We start from the raw sequence: 23294 nt of genomic DNA, 5'->3' as shown, positions 1-23294 counted from the left end.
TTAATATCACGTCAATTATTCCCTTGAGACTAGTAGAAAATGATATACTGATCATTGCTCAATCGAGATATCAATCCTCTAGCCTCGAACACCGTCAAGTGTCCGGAGTTCAGTAAGGTTCAGAGTTTGATTCCCAAAAGAAGTGACGAGCTAAAGTCCATGGTCTTTTTATATGATTCTCACATATGAAAAGTGGTGGTAACCAGTTTCCTATACGAGAGGACTCGGACTCTCCCGAAAGTTCTAGGCCCATGCACACGTGTGGTCCCTGGGACATAGATTTGACTATGAAGTAGGCCGATGACTCTGGCATCACTCTGTCGCCGAGCATGCTCGTGTAGGAAACCATAAATTTGGAGGTTTTCATTAGCTTTGTCTAGTTTCCAAGAATTACATGCAGGTGCGCATGAGTTGGGTGGTCTATAGTTTTAAGATGAAAAATCAAAGAAAAACTACCGCTTCTATGCTTAGATTAGTTAAATGAGAACGGATACATAAATTTTAAAAGTCGTTAAGTGAAAACTGATGAAACCTGTAGACTAAGAGAAACTTAAAGTACATGTATCCCATTAATACAATACGACTTAAATGTAAAGCGTTGACAACGCTCAGGTAGGTATATTTGTCCGGCACGACTTCTGGCATCAGTAAGTCGGCGTTATACAGAAAAAGGTTTACGTACAGGAGGTTTTAGTGTGTACTTATTTTGGAAGAGAGGGAAAAAAAAATTAAAAATTTTTGAATGTAGCAGCCGTGACACATGAATATATTGTTATCGGTTATTTTTGTTAGAAAAATATTATTATAATTTAATTATTCATTTAATTAATATTTTAATGTAAGTAAAATTATTAATTATGAATCATTATTATAGAGGAAGTTAACTATTATCTAAATTAAATCCAGCGATTTGGAGTATACATTTTTCCGGCTGCAGCAGTGACGATACGTGTGGTAGAATAACATTTTAAATCAGAATACGATTGACAATAACACTTTGTCAAATAATACTTGAGTTTCGTTGTATGTACAGGTTACATTGGACGTATATACTATATAGCAACGCTTAATATTAAAACTGCTTTCACGCTATTCAGCATGAGACTCAGTACCATTCTAGCATGCCTTTGATTACTATGCTCCCAAGTAACATTTACCACTAGCATGATTAATATGTAGTGTGGTAATTATGACCAGAAAAATGTAATCATTCTCATGCTACATAGTAATCATTCCATTGCTTCAAAAAATAGGACTGGATACCATATAGAATGGTAATTATTACCATTCTCTTCTCTCCGTGTGATAAGCAGAAAAATCAAACATCTAACGATATCTTGCCGTTCCAAAATTGTCAAAAATCGAGTGGTATAAAATTTACTCATCAACAATTGGAGATCTACCGAAGTGATGCCCAAGTACACGTACTATTTGCGAACATTGTTGAATTCTTATGTTGGGCGCCAGTCGATTTAATAACCACAAATAAACAAATGTCGAGAATATCGGATCGAGGTGGTGGATCGGGGAAAGGTCAGGCACTTGAGATTACGATTAAATAATTGATCAGATTAAAAAAAAAAATTTCGATCGTAAAGCACTCTCTAATGCTTCGCATTATGAGTCGTGCAAAAAATAAATTGTCGTATGTTGAACACAGAAAATCAATTGATCGGTATCACAAATGCGTTGGGTCGATTGCGCGGTCAAGGTCGTCATTTTTTATTATAGCTGTCACCAGAATTGGCTCACCGGATTACAATTTATTATTTTCAAATAAGTTTTAAATAATATTGAACCACGGGTCGATGTCGAATTTTCCGAATGTGAGAATCTTATATAGTCCTAAAATTGAATCGTTTTGAATGATTTTTAATCGTTTCTAATAGTTTGAATCATTTCTTTTAATCAGGGATTCTTAAGAAGTTTAGAAAATTTGCAAAGTAGAGTTTATGTTTCTCATTTCAGTTACTTTAGTCTTATTATTTTATATTTGAAATATAATGAAAATTGGATCAAAGTATTTATTATGCATAATGCTTAATATTAATAAGTATATTGAGACAAATCGCTTTTTATGCTCACGATTTTTACCAGCAGCCACCAGAAGTCGCGGGTTGAACTCTGGATTAGGCTGTCCGCTACAAAATTTATAATTACTTGGACAACGCAGATAGGTCCTCGCAAGAGAAAAACCCGCACTCGATCAAACCAACAATCGATGAAATTCTTATTAAATTACCTTACGGCTACTTATCTTAAAATATACTCAAATATGTTAAGATTATCTAAAATAACGGATGAGGCAGAATACAGGCACATGAAATAAATAAAAATAGACAAGTTTATTGCCAATTATAATGATAAAAATTACTTACAATAGTACGTAGTATTAATTTACAATAATAATATTAATCGGCTGCTCTTTGGCGGCAACGACTCCAGTGAAGTTGAGCGGGCGCGTTGCACAATTTTAACTTACACTTAATATTATTAATTATAATAGTACGCAATATTTTATATAAACTTTAGTAAATGGAATGTTTACTCAATTAAATCTTAACTATACTTTTAATTACAAAGAATAAATTAGCGAGTAAATCGCTTATGAATAATTAATTCTACATGACAAGTAGTCGCTTAAAGAAAAAAAGACACTTTCAAATTATTTAGCACATATGCTCTTTAGGATCCAAGATCGAAGTAAATGACCGATAAATTTGGGCGTAGGACTAGTCTCGGGACTCTGTCCCCACAGCACCTTTACAGACATGCATCGACGTGATAATTAGTCATGTGACCATGGCACTATAACTTGTGTAGTTTCAGACGGCAACGAGACAGGGATAAACGGGAACCGCAAGGCTGAGAACGAAGAAGACAATTCACATTGTCTCAGTATATATAACTCTTGTTATATTGTCAATATATACTTTTTTAAATTCTAACATGACTTATGTATTTTTAACTTAATCAACATCAGTCACAGTGTCAAATAAGTTTTACTCTAACTGTGCATGAAAGTTACATGCACTCAATTTTTTTGTTTAAATTGTGTTGAAATGATGTCATATTTATCGTCAATTATATGCGTAATTATTTTTCTAGCGAGAACTTTACATAGTGGTGCTACTACTTTCATTAAAAAATTGAATCCTGCTTTTTTCATAGTATTTAGAGATGGACTGTCTTTTGCTACCATGAAAACTATTGCATAATTCATCTGACCACGCTTTACATCATTATCTAAAAATAAGAGAAAATCATAATTGTCTGTCCAGGATGCACCTTAACGTCAGATTTATGAATTCAAAGATTTCAGTTTCATATCTTACCTCCAAATGCTTTTATATTTATTATGCAAGAAGTCAATGTTTGCTGCTTGAAGATTGATGCAGATGCAGTAGAAGAAGCCACACTTCTAGAATCCAAATAATCAATATTTCGAAAATCTGCAGCGTTGTTTGAAGTCATATACCTCTTAGGGATCTCTCTGTACATTCGATGCAGGATTTGGATTTTATATGTTCAAGAAACTGGTAACTTCACCTACCTTTGATGTTCAACTGCTTACTTTAGAAGTTGACCTTCGTAAGCTGTCGACTAGATCTTTCGTGAATGGCTTCCTGTGACTCCTCACGAAGATGAAGTTTCAGTCCAGAAAAAAGAAAACAGTTCTTAATATTAGAAATAATCTATCATACAGGCTTTCACCAATGATAAATGTTTATTCGTGATAAACTGTATAGACTCGCAGCACTCAACTCACAAGACGGTAATTAGTTCTTAACTCTAAGTTTTCTTTATTCAATTCTCTTAAGTTTAACACTTGAATATTAACTCAACTTATGGAATCTACACTTTGGATTTATTGAGTTGTATCCTACTTGAGTTAGGTTTAAAACTCCGATTACAGCAATTCACTTGGATGCTAAAACCGCAAATGAACTAAACTCAGCAGTAGCAATCCTCGAGAATGAATCCAAAGTTATCTTCTTATAATTCCGCGTAGCGGATTCATTAAGGTTGTTTGGGTCAATCAGGGTTGCTAAAGAGACGGAGGTTGAAGGTAGCTGTTTTAAAGAGTTGAAGATAATTTGCAGATCGCCTCGCACCTGAGTGGTATGAGTTGATAGTGTGTGAGAATACCTTTAAGACTGGCAGATATTATTTAGGGATAAGACTAGGGGTTGGTCATGTGAGTGAATGAATTTTTCAGTAGCCCTGATTACAAAATACGATTAACGACGATTAAAAATGTTTTAATCGATTTAAATCGTAATGAATCATCAGTTGATGACTAAACAGGATTAAGTTTTTAATTGTTTTGAATCGTTATGAATCGTTAATTTATGATTAAAAAAGATGAAAAACTATTGTATTTTTAATCGTTTTAAATTGTCACGAATCGTCTATTAATGATTAAAGTCGATTTGAAATTTTTAATCTTCATGAATCGTCTTTAATCGTAAAATAATATTGCAATTATTGTTCTCGCATAAAAATAGAAAACGATTCAGGACGATTTGAAATTTAATTGTCATGAATCGACTTTAATCATAAAATAATCATACAATTTCTGGTCCAGTATGAGGATTAAAAATCATTTATAACGATTTGAAATTTTAATCGTCATTAATCGTTGTTAATTGTAAAATGATAAATCGTCTTTTGACGATTAGAGACGATTAAGTGTAAAAAACTGTTACGTTTTGGGAAATTACCCCAAATTAATTAGAAATAAAAATAATTTTTAATTATTCAATTGTATCCAGGTTTAGCCTCGTTAGAGTGTCTATAGACCCCTGGTGAGCCGTGGTCGTCGATTATTTGATTAATTATTAATTTTAATTGGTTTTCGCGATTTAAAGTATTTTCGTTGCCGGTTCCAACTCAATATTTTTATTATAGCAGCAGGTGAATGGATGGATAATTGGCAAGAAATTTGAAGGAAACCCGAATTGCTGTTGAGCGCTCAGGGTTAGAGGGCAGAGTGGAACTGCTAGTAAGCGCTCGCTCCTGGGTATTAATAGGGCTATGGATAGGTCATAGTGTAGGTGAAAATATTGGGATACCAATTGGCACCCCACAATAAGGTTGAATTAATTTAGAATGAATTATGGAGTTTATTAACTACATAGAGAGCAGAGCAGAGGTTCGAGCTCGAGAAGCTCTCTTCAAAAACTGACTATTTAGTCATTATAAAAATATAATAGAGCCAACAAAGTTGACAAAATGTTGACGCTGCATCTCAGGTTCCCTGTGAGAGAATCGTCGTGGCCCGGGTCTCATGCGTCGTCATCTGTTTTGACTACCCGCGAGCCACGGCGACTCTCTTATCGTAACCGATTTCCGTTACATTGCATAAAATTAATTTATCAAAAATAATTAATTTATTTTAATCAATAAAATATTACGAAAACGTAACAAAACCATAACGATTATAACTATTAATGACGATTAATGATGATTATATTTTTATCGTTTTTAATCGACACAAATCGTATTTTCTAATCATGGCGGAAATAAGCGTAGAAATAACCAAATTGAAAATTTATGACTAGTATTAATGAGTGGAGTTTAGATCCTAATTAATGAACAAATAGTATACACAAATTAAATTATGAATATAGAGAACCAGTAGTACAATTATATGCAAAAATAAACATCCGGCTTCGTAAACCCCCCATATCTCACGATTATTGGTCAGACCTTAGGTTCTGAAAATTGAGTAAGTAATTTTAGTGGCACTGACAATAACAATGCCTCCTGATAGGGTGGAGAACCGTGATCGTGTCTTTTGAATGTGAGATTAAATACATGAAAAGGGTTTGGTTATAATAGTTGTAATGACCAATGGTATTAAAATACTATCCTTGGTGAATGCTGAGGCTAAAATCTTAATCAGTGTCTGGTTTCAAAAAATATCTGCTGAATGTGATAAAACTGTTTCAGAAAATGGACGACTTTCAAAAAACGCTAGAAGATCTTGCAGCTGAACTGGCTGCTGCCGAAGTTATACGACAATACTTACAATATTCTACTTCTGCAGAAGTTTCCAGTGAAATATCTGAAGAGCTGCAAAAAGTTAAAAATAAAATAAGTTCTATTGAAAAGAGAATAGGAGATGTTAACAACTATGCAAGTTTGTTTTCCTCAACGAATATAATTTCGTCTCGAAATTTTTTGTTGAAACTTGAAGAATTGAATAAAAGGTTTGTAAGTTTCTATTATTTTATTACTTTCCATTTCTAAAATCTAAAATTTGCATGAGACATAGTTTTTCAAGCAACATTAATAGTTAGACGTGTGGTGCATTGTTGAAAGATCTCAAAATATATACTCCCATTACTTCATTTTGCAGTCAATTAAACAGTATTTAATACATAAAACATAATTTTCATTCAATTCTGATTGGAGATTAAAATTCTTCATAGTTTATAATTTTTATAACCGCCTTTAACATCAACTTTTGTAAAAATGAGCTTTACAAAACAAACCAACCCACGATACAGACTGGTCGAGTTCCAGGCGCTTCATACGTAGAAGTTTGGATACAAAGTATGATGACAAGCATAAGTATTGATATGTTTACTCCCCGATTATTTGTTAGGTGAAGAAATACGATTATAAAATAAGACAAGTTATTCCGTTAATATTAAAACAATCAAGATTTTTTGCAGAAGTTTACATGATAAAACTTCCCACAAATTTTGTCATTATGTTCTAATTGCTCAAGTAAATTGAGGAATATAGTGTTACATACTGGTAAATCTCCAGTTCAATTTAATTATTTAAAAATTATTTTCAGTGTGTATAAACAATGGTCACTGATCCTGGTCACAGCACCACTGTTACATACTGGATAATTTCCAATATTAATTAAAATATTTCCAAATATTTAATTTCTTATTAATGTCCAGGTCTGGCCTCGTTAGAGTGTCTATAGACCCCTGGTGGGCCTTCGATTATTTTATAAATTATCATTTTTATTTAATTTTCGCGATTTAAAATGTAGTATCGCGTGACCCGGTCTCCATATTGTTTATTAAGATGTGGGATTTGGATAATCCTGGACAGCCGGTGGCAGCGCCCAGGACTGGATCAATTATTAGGTCGCCGGTGTCAGCGTTCCTAATAGCAGGACAGGAAGGGAGGACCGCCGGTATCAGCATTCCCCAATGTACGGGTGAAACCTTGGGGTGCCCATGGCACCCCAAAATAAGGAGTTAATTGATTTAAAATTAATTGTGGTTTATTAATTACTTATGGAGAGTATAGGTTCGAGTTCCATGAGCTCTCTTGTAAGACTGACTATTTTGTCGTTATAAAAATATAAGAAAGCCAACAGAGTTGACAAAATGTTGACGCTGCATCTTAGGATCCCTGTGAGAGAATCGTCGTGACCCGGGTCTCATGCGCCGTCATCTGTTTAGACTATCCGCGAGCCACGGCGATTCCCTTATCGCAAGAGATTTCCGTTACATTGTTGGTGATAAATAAAATAATATCGCCAACAAAGTCACGATTTATTAATTTATTATTTATTTATGATTCTAAGAAGTTTCGAACCGTTTATTCGCCCACCGTGGCAAATAAATAATTCGAGACTTCAAAAAAAAATTTTGTAAAATTTTTATTTAAATTTAATTCGAGCCAGAACGTAACAATAGTTAATTAGAAAATTCAAATACATGAGTCATTCCACCAAGTAAATTTCCAACTTCTTGCTAAAAAAAATTGGGAGTTTTTGAAATTTTGGAAAGTAATTTTATCACCATGATTTTAATAAATCGAGTATTCGTCAGATGTTGACATTTTGATGTCCTAGAAAGCTATTCTGAAATTTTTAAAGAGACACGCGCGCGCGCGTGTGTGTGTGTGTGTGTGTGTGTGTGTGCATATGTGTGGTACATGCAGCATTTGCAAGAGTTCTTTTGAATTCAAATTTCGAGCAAACTTGAGATCATTTAATCAAATACACTTTGAATTATTCAAGAATAAGAATAAATAAGAGTAAATTCAAAATTGATATCTGTTCGCTAAAGTTGCTTGTAGCAGTTTTAAAGTTGACAGTATACTGTAGAAAATTTTGAGTCCACCGTTTGGTGTGAATGATTTCGTGTGAAAATTTTTAAGACCACTGGTGTGAAAGTTACACGATACATAGTGTTCAATTTTTAGCTGTGTGAATAAGAACGATCACACCGCCAGTGGTGTAAAAGTGCAATACTTACATTAATGGAATCGTTAATTTATCAACTTCGAACCGTGAAATACCTTATAATGGTCGTATAAATAGCAATGCCAAAGGTTTATGCATATATATTAGGATGCTCCAAAAGATTTTTTATTTCAATTTTAAAAGGTGACGCTCGCTCTTCGAATTTTTTCATGCTAATAGCATGGGAATTACACTTTTTTCATAAAAAATCATATAACTTTATTTTACGCTGAGGAAAAAATTTGCATCATAAATATTTTTATAGAAAATTTTATGCTTTACAAAATTGTTTATGAGCTCATAAGCTCTAAATCATACGGTTCAAAAGTTACAGGTATTTGAAGTTAATAATTTTTTAAAAATCAATTGTATAGTTGTGATCATGTTTTTAATACAATCTTTACATAAATTGATTTTCGAGTAAGTGAAAAATATGATAAAAGTGTAATGAATATGCTAAAATAATAATTTTTATAGTAACTGAGTTTTATTTAAGGTAAATTGAGTAAAAACTTAGATTACCTTTATGTCAAACAAGCAGAAAATCATAATTTTCATGGAAAAGTATTCATTAAGCATATTAATTAATCATTAAGTACAAAATTTACATTGATGTTTTTCAAGCCATTCTGCAATAAATAAAATTCGTTACAAAGTTTTTGTTTGATACTTTCCATAAGAGTAGCAGTTTTAGTGTAAATATTATTTAAACGGGGATTTTCAAAAAGTCATCAACTTTAAACATCTGTAACTTTTGAACCGTACGATTTAGAGCTAATGAACTCACGTACAATTTTGTAGAGCATAAAATTTCCGATAAAAGTATCTATGACGCAAATTTTTTCCTCAACGAAAAATAAAGTTATACGATTTTTTATGAAAAAAGTAAAATTCCCATGCTATGACCCCATAGCATGGGAAAATTCGAAGAGCAAGCGTTACCTTTCAAAATTGAAACAAAAAATCATCGTTTTGACAGGATTTTTTTTCGATGGATAGAAACTTTTTTCACAACAGCCGAAAAAAAAAAATTATCGATTTTTTTTGGAGCACCCTAATATATATATATATATACGTATAAATATTCAAACGAGAAGTATTCTTGACCCCTATGTTACGTCCTGGAGTCGTGTCGGCTTGAGATCTGCCGGCGCGAATTATTTGAATTGGACGTGACTGTAGATCTTCGGATACTTGGGTAGTTTTCGAAAGCTCGAAATAACTTTGTCGTTTATTAGAGAATAAATATGTTTAATTTATCCATATAAAATAGAATAGTCGAAGAATATTGTTGAAAATACACTTGAGTTTAAAATTACTATTTAACAAATAACTTCGTGTCAAAAGAATAATATATTTTAATTAAACCGGGAGTTTACTTGCGTGTACTAAACCGCACTACTATAACTTCTGATTGATGTGTGTGAGGATCTAAGAGTGTAAGCGTAAGAGAGCGATGTATTGGACATCGACTTTTTATATCAATCCGCAAGCCAACACCCTAGAGTAAAGTGGGATAGGGTATTAGGGCCTTATTCCCCAAAGTGGGAGTTTGTTATCATCGTTCGACGAGGATGATGTTGCGTCAGCAGTCGGACGATGTTTTTCGGTGTTTTTACTTTTTCGTGGGAAAACTAATTTCACTTTTTATTCTTTTGACATTCATTATTTGTCGTATAATTATTCTTATCTATTTTTATTCATCAGCATTCTTTTGGAGAAATCGTCGGTGATGAATAAATATTTTATTAATAATATCTTATCTATTTGACTATTTTTAGACGCGTACTTATTAGTATACGTTAAAAGAAAATATATTATCATTAACAATTCTATTATTTAAATATATCGGTTTGGCGGGTCTCAGGTCGGTCTCTTATCATTTAAGATTTGGAAATTGGCAGAGCCATCTGACAAGCAGGCTGGGATGTAACACCTACTCAACTGATTATGATAGGTTATAACAAAGTTCCTTAAAAAATCGACCATGAGGACAAATACAATAGTTAAATTTTAGGAAAATCTACTTAACAAGTGTTCTTCATTGTGTATTCATTGTTTTAAAATTTTTTGTCAATAAATATTACAATCATTAACTTATTCCTAGGGGTTAATACAGCTGCACACACTTACCCACAAGCCACCAACTTAAATTTGCGCACAGCGATATTATAATTATTTTTATAATAATTTGTTTTGATCATTTTTTTAAGACTCACAAGTAGAATCTATATCACACGAGCGCACTGCACTGTAATATGGTGAATTCCTTTAAATTTTATTCAGCGTATTGATAACTAGAAACAAAGCTGATAGGAATACCAGTGAGATTTACTCCATTATTTTCGGAAATAGTTTATTGCGAAACAAAAGAATCGAATTGCGGTTATTGATCTAACGGTCCAGATGTCTAGGCGATAGACTATAACGAGATTCAGACTAATGAACCAGGAATCAATGGGTCAAACCGTACGTGATTTAAGTCAAGAGTAATTTTAGTGTTTGACCAATAAGCCAAATTGCCTAGGAGGTGGACTGTCATGTGGAAAAGAATCAAAGATAAAATCCGATTCGTGGCAATAATCGGATTTACGACGTTAGAACTAACAAAAGTTAGAGCTTCAATTAGTAAAGATTTCATTGGAGCTTGAAACGGCAAACATTTCTCTGGTTAGCGATTGACTAACTTTAACAACTTGGCAGGGGTAGGTTCTACATGATATATAAAGGGGGATTATGCACTCATGATTTTATCGGGAATGCTGATGTTTTTCGTGGGGCGATCTGGTCTAACTTTTTGAATTGGTATTTTTTCAACTTTGATAATTCAGGTGACAAAGACTTATGCCTGAATGCATTGTGTTATCATTATTAAACGTCCAATAAAGGTATTGGTTTCTACAAATTTTAGAAAGCGAGATGTGGCTAAAAGATCAGTTTTTATGAACTTTAATTTGGGTGTGTCAAATTTAGGCAAGAAGTAATGCTGAGAAGTCTCGCGAAGGGCTTACAGTCATCTAGCCTTTTAGCTCATCACAATTTTACGACTTATAACCGTGCGTTTCTGATTTTTCGACTTGACAATCGAGCGCAAAATCTAACTGATTCTACGGCCATCTATTAGAACAATTGTATGTTAATTAACTCTCCTCAATCACTCGGGGCCATGTCAGAGGCCCCCTAGATCGAATTCTATTTGAGTTTAGACGACAGTTAGGTAGTTCCATGCCTTCAAAATTCGTACATAAAAGGGCCAGCAAACATTTGCTCGAGAACTTAGGCCCTGGCCATCACCTAGAGTGGACTAATGACGCTTAGCGAGGTCCCTACTCTAACACCAGGACTCATCACAATTCATATGAGCCGGCCTAACGATAAGTTTGTTGAGTTATCAGTTCTATTTCTATTTATTCTATATACTGAAGTGTAAGAATTGCTAATGGATTGGTGATTCGAAAATTTCTTCGCTATGTCGTTTAAAATTTATTAAATTGAAACTTATTTATTAATTACTTGGCGTTGCCTTGACACACCAGACTTAATATGAAATCTACTATTTCGTTTACCTGGTTATACGTACAAACCAAAGTGTAACAAGTGAGTGGTGGTTTGCTTTCGTGATTTTACGACAACCTACCGACGCTAATCCCGGAGCTCAAAGGACCATTGGACATCAACATCGTCAGGACCAAGCTGAGGTGAATCGTCGGCCAGTGCCACCAGTAAATCGACCAGAATCACGATAAGTCTTCAATACATTTTATATATAAACATATGATATTTATCTCCAAAGTAGCGTGCTTTTGAGTTAATTATAAATTTTATTTCCCACATCCAATGAATCTTGCGCGTTTCAATAATTTGTCGCTGGACGCATATCTTATTTTCTAAAGAGTAAATTATAAATTTAAAACAACAAAAAGGGGAAACTGTTATGTACAAATTGTGAATTTGGTTAAATCGAATTCGTAAAATATAATTAAGTCTCTGATAATAAATTTTCTGATCACCAGCGTCACTTAAAATAAGTATTCTTTTCAGCCGCGTGTCTGGTACAGAATGAGTCTACCTACTCCTGAGATTCTTTTTTCCCGGCTTCAGAACCAGCAATAATAAGAATCACTAATTAATATTTAAAATTAATAATTAATCATTTATTAAATAAATTTATTCGGGAAAATTCTTTTAACTTTTAACACATACACTCTTATAAATGTATTAGTATATGCTTGAGTCCTAGGCTTTTATTTGGGTTGTCACGATATTTTAATATCGCGGCAGTCTCGCATCAGGTCGGTGAGCAACAGAGGGCAGAACACGCTGCTCACACGTCTCATCCGACATTGTATTATAATTATTGTGTGTTTACATGTAAGATTTTATTTAATTATTGTGTTAATAATACGTTATTGATTTTTTAGGTATAAATTGTATTGGAAGCAGGAGATTTCACTGATGAATTTGAGCATATATTTGGATTTTGTAGCGCTGGGGGAAATAGTTGCGCATTTCATTTATGTGCTTATGATTATTTTGAATTGGTTGGCGCATGCGCGTCAACGCAGCTATTAGCATCAGTGAATTTATTTATTATAAATAAATCTCTTAGTTTAGTAAGTAAATCATTGATTGATTTATCTTAAAATCATATTAATAATTAATTATGAAAGGGCAACTGGTCATTTAGCGTCGGGAACTTGATAAATTACACGGCCACAGTTATGTAGTACGTTGGTGGTACTGTAAAAAGAAATAACATGCGACAGTTGCATATCTCCATTGGTCAAAGTGAGATATACGACAAAATGGCGTCGGCCTAGTTGCCGGCGTGAGATTCACGTGCTGCCATGGTCAGACGTGGGATAGTCTCTGTAAGAGTAGTGTGTGTGCTCTGTTACATTAAACTAATTATAAATTTGTCGCCATTTAGTATTTGAGTAGATAATATACACCCATTGGCATTAGTTGAGCATTTGATAAATCGCATAAAGGAAAATACATTTACCGTATTAGCGTGCAACCAAGGGAGTTGAATAATACGTAAACTGTAAGTACCTTTTTGGCTAATACATTGGCGTGTAATTTTGGTTCCCGAGTTGGTGATCATTTGTATATAGCCTAAGCGTGAGAGAGATAGTAAATTCTGAGTATTAGTAACTGGTCATAAGCATATGATGGAATGCGTGAATGTTATACTCAGTAAATACGAGTACAGTCAGTGAAATTATTTAGTATTATTTTACCAAATGTTGAGTGTGGTAAATGTTTGGTTATTTTTCATTATGATTTATTAATAATTTGAGTTATAAATTATTATTTATTTGAGTATTATTTATGAATTATTATTGATTTGATTTATGAATTATTATTAAGCTGAGTCATAAACTATTATTTACTTGAATATTGATTATGAATTATTATTAATTTGCGTATTAATATTAATAATTTGAGTTATTACTTATTGTTTAACTGAATAGTGAGTGTAAATTATTATTAATTTGCGTATTGATTATGATTAATTTGAGTTATCAATTATTGTTAATTTGAATTATTATTATATTTAATTTGAGTTTGATTCCTCAAGTTATTATTTAACTATCACGTGAGAGTGATCAAGGTATAAATACCAGTCATAAGTATTATACCCAATAGGTTATTTATCTTTATTGTTTGCGTCTAAATAATATTATTTGGAAATACCGTACATTCGCCAGTGGAATTTACTGGGAATTGTTACTGGGAATAATTTGAATGAAATTACCTATGTTCACGAGCGAGTGAAATATTAATTATTGTCAGATGTGGGTTTTACAATACATTTATTGTTTATGTAGTATTGTTACTATTTAAAGTTTATATACGCATAATAATATTATTATTATTATTATTTTTTGTCAGTGAGCTATTACTATTTTTCCGATTATTATTTATGTGAATATGCGATATATGTGACTGATTAATTTATTAATTAATGGATAATTAAAACAAATGGTCATCAACCCAGTATTTATTTACTTTTATTATTTTAATTACTGCTATCTTTCTTGCTATCCTTATTCCTAAATCTGAAATCGCTATCCTGTTATTTATTTTATTTTCATTTTCATTTTTCTCCGTTGTGTAATTTTGAGTTAATTTTGTTCGTGGGGCACACGAACTGGCGCCCAACTAGGTTTTCTAACCCAGCCTGAGCAGAGCAGCCAGTCCAGGGAGATTCAGGATATCTCCAGGTGGGATATTTGTTTTTCTGGGTTTGTTTATTTTTTCAGTTTTCGACCAACGGAGAGCCATAACGGCTATCGAGCGCGAACCACACTCCGCCGTGGGACGCGTGAAATAGTAGAGAACGTTATAGGGTCTGGCTGAAATAACCCACCTTCTTTTTTAGAGAAAGAGATAGGCAGATCTTTAACTAGCGATTTATTTCCTTTTTTATTTACATTCACCATGTATGCATTTATATAGATATTGGCTTGTCTAAAGTTAAAACAGACCCAAGGTGACTTTTTACTAGGATGAACAATTAAGCTTTAATTAATGTGACGGGAACGAAGTCGACCTCCGTTTTGCAGGAGGCCGTTTCCTCACCTTTTCAGGCATACACGCATAGCAGGAATACCTTTACTTCCTCCTCAGACAACATTCATAGTCGAAAAATATAATCGAGTGACGACTAAGAATGGACATTAACTGGAGGTATGATCGAAAATTTTCATTGTGCGTGGTATCGACCAAAGCCACCCCGAGTCCATACCTCTATGGACCGCACACTCCGGACATCTCAGGAAATAAAGAAACTCTGGCCGAAGAGGGCTTAGAGAGGCTCCCCGTGGCACCAGTTTCGTGCACTGGTGAATAGGTTTGCTTCGAGATAAAATGGTGAGACTTAACTTCGTCTTAATACCCTAAAAAGAGTCCACTCCATTTATAATCACTTAGATTTCAGTCAGTAACACAAACTTGCCCTCATCTATCTCTAAGTGATTATCTTATTTTCAAGCTTTACAGCATAATGAATTTTTAAAACAAATCAAAGTGGGTTAAGGCCACTCGTCGATAGGATCACAGAGGCACCTGCCAGTTTTCTGCAATTCATTTTTTGGACTGTACTCTGTATCAGATGAAGTACTAATAGAAAAACCCACGTAAATGGTGGTGCTTGCCTGTCCGGCCCATTGTAGGGTACTTGACCACTTTCGCCATGTGCACTTGAAAGAATTGAGACTTAATAATACCAAAAATCATGTTTAAGCCCTTCGAGCTTCAAGAAGCAGTTTTTTCGTGTTTGGTTACGATTTTGCTTAATAAAATCAATGAATTAGGACATAAATCAATAAATGCGATTAAAATAGAAAGTTCAATGAGTTTTAAGTCAGATTAAAGCGTTAATAGATGAAATATCCGAGTAAAGCGTAAAAAACAGTGGTTCTTGCACAAAAAAATGGATATCTTCGCAAAGTAGTATATATCCAGCTTATATCATTAGTATTGTCGTATGTATTCAATCGTGACGGCATCTGCTTTCAGATATATCATTTTCCGTGTACGGTTTTCTTATATTATATTTTATTGAAAATATTACTAATACTAAAAAAACAAATGCAAAAAAATCTGTAGACATCAAAAGAGGCTACAAAATTAAACTTAGTTCAATTTTAGGTACATTTGATAAATTATATGGTGAGTTATCCTGGTAAAATGTAGATAATTTTAATCATTTTAATATTTGATCACCGACATCTTTTGAACTAATAGATTGATTTTGAAGTTTATGATGTCATTCAACGCAGTTTTTCAGTCTCTTACACTAAAATTTTTTTTTAAGTAATCAATTGACTGTTTTTGATTTTATTCGAAAAAAAACTTTTTTTAAGTTTTTTTGTAAACAACATTCTTCGTGAACGAATGATTCAATTATAATGGTTAAGGTTGCATTCAACGCGGCTTATAGAATTCTAGAGCTGGCCAGAATTTGAAATCAATCGATGTAATTAGATCCATATAGTAACGTAGAAGTTACTTGTAAATAACTTTTCTTCAAAAATTTCATTTTTCCACCTTAAAAAGCCAAATTGGTTCATTGGTTCAAAAGATAGAATATTTACCTACTTACGTACGTACATTCATATCCACATACATTCAGTGGAACATTATCTCGAAATTAGTCAGAGTAGCTTCCCAGACCTTCAAAATGTCAAGATCTGTTGGATGTTCGATTTTCGCAAATTGGACCGAAACCAATAACTTCCTTTTTTTTTTAATTTTTAATTTCAATAACTGTAAGATAACAAAAAATTTTTCTCGGAACTAAGTCTCAAAGTTTCGTTTAGGTACTAAAATAGGTCTTTCAATCGACAGACTCTTAATGTTATCATTAAGATTGTACGCATCGCATTTTTCAACTTTCTGTAAGAATAACACAGGAAAATCTATTTTTGTAATTAACGAACGATGTGTTGTACAGTATATTTTATTTATTTATTTATTTCTTTATTTACACCAATCGGCTTTGTACATCTTGTTTATTACAAAAGTAATATTTAATTAGTAACTACACTGAACGAGGATATAATATAATTTTTTAATTTTAATTGTTTTTTAGTGTATAGCTGCAATTACGGCCTTTTACACTTTTTGCCTTTATATCGCAAACTGCTTTACTTCGCCTCCTCTGCCTTCCGTTGTGTGGCTGTGGCCCGACTTGTGCTTATACTATACTGCATCATTACGGTGATGCCCTGCAACCTCCGTTATGCAATGGAGGTGCAGTGGCTAGGGAAACCACAGAGAAAACCTAGTCAGTACAGTTCGGTTTGGGTGAAGCTCCAGTGATCGATAAAATTCCCATTTTACCGATCACTGGATCTTCATCCCGCGCCTAGCGATTAGAGACCTTCGTTCGAACCCGACGTGTGGCTAAACGGTCACCCAGCCAAGTAGTGATCATGCTCGATGCTACTTAACTTCGGTGATCGCCCGAGCCACGCGCGTGCCGAAAGGCTTCCTTAGTCGCTTTTTGAGAGGATATAATATAATATACTTGTTACGTAATAAAAACTATATTTGAATTTAAATATAGTTTTATTTCTCGACACGAGGCAGGAAGGAGAAGATGCGCATGTCCTGCACTGCGCATATCCAAGTTTAAATTTATAGACTAGGCCCCAGTAGGGGCTGCCTCTATCTGCCGGAAGTGAAACTATATTTGAATTCAAATATAGTTTTAATTACGCAACATTCCGCCCGCCATCAGCAACAGAGTTGATGATTGATGAATTCTTGAGTACGTGATCTTTCATTGAGTATGCCAATGAACCAGTCGCTGACTACCTCTAGATATACTGCTGACGTAGAAAGACAGACAAAAACACAAATCCAGTCTTTACATGTTTTTGCTCCTCTGCGTCTCCAATTTTTGAGTGTTATTGGACCAGCATAGTCAACTTCGGTATGGGTGAATGCAGATGATGGAGTGACTCTTGATACTGGTAGCTGACCTATGAGTTATTGAGCTCTATCAGCACGATGTCGTGCACATTTTATACATTTAATTATAACTGAGCGTACTGGTTGTCTACCACCAATGATCCAGTACTATTGTCTGATGAATGCAAGAGTGAGTTGAGTACCACCACGCATGATACGCTGATGAGCATCAGAGATTATGAGTCTAGTGAGTTCCGCATTCCGTGGTAGAATAGCAGGATGCTAATTTTGGTCTTGATTTGGAGCATTCTCCAATCATCCATCTACTCGAATGATGCCGTCGGTGTCAATGAATGCAACCAATCGAGCAAATGGATGACTATTAGGCCATGGCGCGTATTTAGAGTGCATGTTGATCTCGTTTGCAAAATGAATACGTTGAGTTTCTTCGATACAGAAGCCGAGTGCATGAATTACTCCATCAGAAGTAATTATAGTCTTGAGTGATGAGTTCGGTGATTTATTGATCATGTCACGAAGTCTATAGCAGATTGCAGTAGCTCGTAACATGCGGAGTAGAGGTATTGGCCGTTCCATAATAGGCCACCTTGATGTCAGTGATGAATTCGATGAGAATAGGGCCAAACCAGGCCGTTCTTCTGCTTGAGCTCCTGTATCATCGATTGATGGACATTTAGGCCAGGACGATGAACTCTTGAGCAACCATGGTGGGCCAGTCCACTACAGTTGATGATCACGAAGTTGAGTAGGCGTCAACCCTTGTGTTGCGCAGTCTGCTGGGTTTTGTGTGCCCGGAATAAAATTCCAGTAGCCACCTGTAACTAAATCTTCTATTTGTGACACCCTATTCCGAATAAACTCCTTCCAGCGAGACGGGTGAGATTTGATCCACGTGAGAGTGATTGTTGAGTCCGTCCACGGGTATGTTGGCGATTGAGTGAGGTTTAGAGTGCTCTGGAAGTGTTTTATGAGTTTTGCCAACATGTGAGCTGCAGTGAGTTTCAACCTTGGTATCGTTAATTGCTTTAACGGAGCTACCTTGGTTTTTGAGCAGAGCAGCGTAACTCTGACTCCATGAGTAGGTAATAGGACTTTGATGAACACGGCAGCTGCCATTGCCAACTGCGAGGCATCCGAAAATCCATGAATCTCGCTGGTTGAGCACATGGATGAGTGGATCCATCTTGGAATCTTGATTTCCGATATTAGTTTGAGCTCATTCTTGAAGTTTCTCCATTTATGTCGATGATTGGCTGCTAATGGAGTGTCCCAGCTGAGCTTTTCGAGCCAAAGCTCCTGCATAAATACTATGGCTTGACTGATGAGTGGTGCAAGAATCCAAGAGGATCAAATATTTGAGCAATCTCTGATAGAATGATCCTTTTGGTAAATTTTTTAGTTGCGCATGGTGGTGAGTATGAAACATAGAATCGATTTGAGTGTGAAAACCAGTACATGCCCAGAATCTTGGTGCTGGAGTCTGTATTTACAAATTTGTGAGTCTTGATCGCTTCCACATGATTGAGCTGTTGTAATTACCTGCTCAGTCAGCAAGAGGAAATCCGCCCACCTTGCAGAGTTCTTCAAGTTGATCATCAACTTGTTGTAATGAGTTTACCTTACACGAATGCGATGACTAATTCGTTTAAATGCCTAGATGAGAGTTTGTGTAGGAATTGACATTTAGCTCTACCAGCATTGAATACATTGATATCAATGATCTGAATAGATGAGTGTGTGCGTTAGAGTGTAAGTGAATGCACCAAGGAATCTGAAACAAAAAATGATTCAGAATTTGGATCCAGCAAGATACATACTGGATGAGTACTTAACTGATGATAAGGACAAGAAGTCAAGTAGCGAGTAAGATTGCTTGGCGATTACTAGTATGATGAATGCCGGACGTGTTTACAGAGAAATGCAGTAGGTGAGTGCGTGGCTGGAGTTTGAGTATCAGATGAGTTCGAGTTAGAAACAGCAGCAGCAGAGTATGACGCTGGTTTACCAGATAAGCGTGGTGGCTTCGACGATGATGCCTGTTCCACTCGTTATTGATCACGAGGACGACTGACCAAGAAGTCGGTGAATACATTGAGTGACGGGTATTCCGTAGAAGCACCCATTTTGTTTTCCCATAGCTCCTTGTTGTATGAGTCCATCTTCATAGATTCATATCCGAGTTAATTTGCAACCCTAGTGTTCTGATTGCGTTGATTGCCTCGAAAACGATGTTCAAGAGGTAATTGAGCTGCTCAGATGAGCGTGAAGTGAGTGTATGTATGTTTAGGAGCTTGTCCATTTGAGCACCGATGAGTAAACGAGGATTGCTGAACCTCTCCTTGAGCTGATTCCAACCAGGTGCAAATTAGTCGTCGCACATTTGTACACTGGCAAGACTGAGTGCGGCTTGTCCTTGAAGACAACTTTTCAGATACTGAAGACGACGGACTGGAGCGAGTTCCTCAGCATTAATCACCATTGAGGTGCATGAGTCCCTGAATTCAGGCCAGTTCTCGTAACGCCCATCGAACTTAGGAATTGTGATTGCTGGCAGATGAGTTGGAGCCCGAGTTGAATGCATGACAGCTGAAGCAGCAGCTGGAACTGGTATTGAGTTGATAAGTGCGATGAGTTTGACTTTTGCGGCAAGTTACGACCGATACACCAGATCGTATAACCCGTCCTTGACATATGAGCTCTCCAAGAACTCCTTGGTGCAGGTGGATGATAGTGAGTCGTGAGTGAGGTTAAATTGGTACCATTCACCCTCAAGTAATTCAAGCCTCGACTTGAGTTGAGCTAAACCGTCAGCGACGGTGAGCGTAGCAGCCAGAGCTTCCCAGTCTGAGAAGGCTCTAAGCCGTGAGTGCTGACTGATCACCTTCATTTCGAGTGCTGGAGAAATCGTGGATTTCTTTGGAGTGCGCTTGGTCTTCTGTTTGGGAAGATATTCATTATTGTTGTTACCAGTGTCTGTGACACTAGAGTCACTGAGTGCTGACTTGTCGTCGATGGTGATCCCTGAGATGAGAGGTGGGTTCGTGGAGGTTCCTTCTGAACCCGTCCTTCTTCTCGTCTTTATCTCCCATGCTGAGCTCCGTAACATGTGATGCGTGTATATGAACGCAGCTGCCGACTGATGATGCCACCAACACAACCGACCAACCATCCGGCTCGAAGGACCATAAAACGTTGTAATAATAATTAAATAAAAACATGCCAGGACTGGTTGGTGGTTGGGATGTTGGAAAAATACGCATATTGAAAAATATAACAATATTTTTATTTGTCACAGAACATAATATCACTGGGTTACAAAATTAAATCGTTGATTTAATTTATTAATACTGTTAATTGTCTGAGCTCATAAATACGTGAATAATTAAATGCAAATTAGAAAATTGAGCTCGAGTAATTGATTTAAATGATTGAAGTAATTGATTTGAATTTAGTTGAACACTGATTTGAAATCAGAGGTTACCGAGCGAAGTTAATAATTGAACACTTAATGATTATTTACTAACAGCACAAAATGCATAAATACCCGAATTCATTGAGTTATAATATTATTAATCACTTAATTTTATTGATTTAAATGAGTTTATAATAAATTGCACTGCATTGAATTTATTTTATGAACATGTGGTAGCATGATTACAGAGGCTACCGAGCGAGAATTTACTGTTAGTTGAATTAAAATATTAAGCATAATGATAATTAATTAATCATAATATTAAGTCTTTTATTTTAATTGAGCACTGGTGATAAACAATTATTTAATAAAAAGGCACCTGGGTTGCCTCCCTTGTGAATAACCTCTTGAGAAACGTGGTCGTCGATCACTTGAATTGTTGAGTTTGTAAATAATTAATTACTGAGCTCTACGGCTAGCAATGATAAAAATAATTATATTTTTATAAGGCTTGATTGTCACTGAGGATTTTTAATCAATTACTTTTAATTATTTAATAGAAATGAGTGCAAAATTATTCGATTAAATAAAATACGTGTTTTTACTTGAATTCATGTTTGCGAAAGATAATGGCCGCCGTTTTCTCGACATGAGGCAGGAAGGAGAAGATGCGTATGCACCGCACTGCACATGTCCAAGTTTAAATCTATAGACTAGGCCCCAGTAGGTGCTGCTTCCATCTGCCAGAAGTGAAACTATATTTGAAGTCAAATATAGTTTTAATTACGCAACAATACTATTTTATATTATAGTTTTATATTAATGTTTTATATCAATGACGTGGTACACTGTTTCTTATTTTTTTTAAGAAACCTGATAAGGAAATATCAAAGAAAGCACAATATTTATGAAAGCACAATTGTCCTTAACTAAATTCGCTATCCTGTTCTTCGATCCATAGTGCACATAGCTTTTCGATGATTGAGTTGTACTCAGCAACTTGTGTGATCTTAGTCCTGGTTTATTGCAGACAAGACCAAACTGTTCTAAAATGTCTGGGGAATCAATGTGGCCATTTATGGTTTTGTAGAAAAATACAAGATCAGCAATTTCTCTCTGTAGGAGAGTTTGCTGATCTTAAATTGATCATACACTTCTTTGACTCTTATATTTAATCCTTTAGTTCGCATATAGATGATATATACTTGCAAAGCTTGATCTGTGTCTTTTTCACCTTGTTGAGAGGAAGATTGGTAGAGGGTGACCAAATCATAGAGCAGTACTTAAGTATCGGATGCACGAGAGCTGAGAAAAATCGAACTAGCGAATGAGATTCCCTGAATTCTCTTCCCGATCTCAGTATGAATCCGAGAATCTTGTATACTTGTGAAGTTATTTTATGCACGTGACTAGAGAAACTAAACTTTTTATCAATAATGACACCTAGATCTTTAGTTGATGTAACTTTCACGAATTGCTGAGCATGTAGTTGATACACTGTAGGATACGGGTGTGATAAACGGGAGAAAGACATGGCTACACATTTCTTTATGTTCAGTTTAATCTTATTTTCCTCACACCAACTACTAAGCATATCAATATCTCGCTGAAAGATGCCAATGTCATTACCACTAGCTATTCTTCTGAATATTTTCAGGTCATCAGCATACAGCAAGTATTCTTATACCAAGTTGTTGCCTATATCATTGATGAATATGTTGAATAAAATTGGCCCTAAGTGTGACCCTTGTGAGACACCAGAGGTCACCTCATATTCATTTGAAACGTGGCCGTTGACACGTACTTTCAAATGTCTACCTGAGTAGTACGAACGAAGCTAATCTAGAGCTTTGCCTTTTACACCGTATCGGCTTAGCTTACTGACAAGGATTTCGTGATCAACCATATCAAAGGCTTTGCTAAAGGCTGTGTAGATCACGTGAACATCCGTGCATTGGTTTAATGCGTTGAGTATGTAGCTGATATATAGATATAGGTTTGTTGCAGTAGATCGCCCACCAAAGAATTCGTGCTACTTTGTAGATATAATATTGTTAAAGGAAAACGTTATTTGTGGTAAAATAAGTTTTTCAAACAGTTTGGAGATGGACGGCTGTAAACAGACTGGTCCGTAATTGGATACAGAAGATCTAGAGCCCGCTCTGTGTATTGGACTAATAAACTTATGTCATGTTTTCTTAGAAAATTAAA

The 23294-nt window shown here is 35.1% G+C and overlaps 1 protein-coding gene across 8 annotated transcripts in view; it reads left to right on the top strand.

Moving 5' to 3' along the window:
* Positions 1-23294, top strand: part of LOC103571360 (dystrophin) — a 257760-nt gene that overhangs the window by 209350 nt on the left and 25116 nt on the right. For 7 of the 8 annotated variants that reach the window (XM_053741360.1, XM_053741364.1, XM_053741368.1 and 4 more), the window contains one exon: positions 5956-6215. In XM_053741360.1, coding sequence (XP_053597335.1) covers positions 5956-6215 — 260 coding nt within the window. Of the gene's footprint in view, positions 1-2949; positions 3776-5955; positions 6216-23294 lie in introns of those variants that run through there. The other variant, XM_053741376.1, reaches the window with a different exon arrangement.

Source organism: Microplitis demolitor, chromosome 1 (assembly GCF_026212275.2).
Source record: "Microplitis demolitor isolate Queensland-Clemson2020A chromosome 1, iyMicDemo2.1a, whole genome shotgun sequence".
NCBI classification, from domain to species: Eukaryota; Metazoa; Arthropoda; class Insecta; order Hymenoptera; family Braconidae; genus Microplitis; species Microplitis demolitor.
This window is presented reverse-complemented; position numbering and strand designations above follow the sequence as displayed.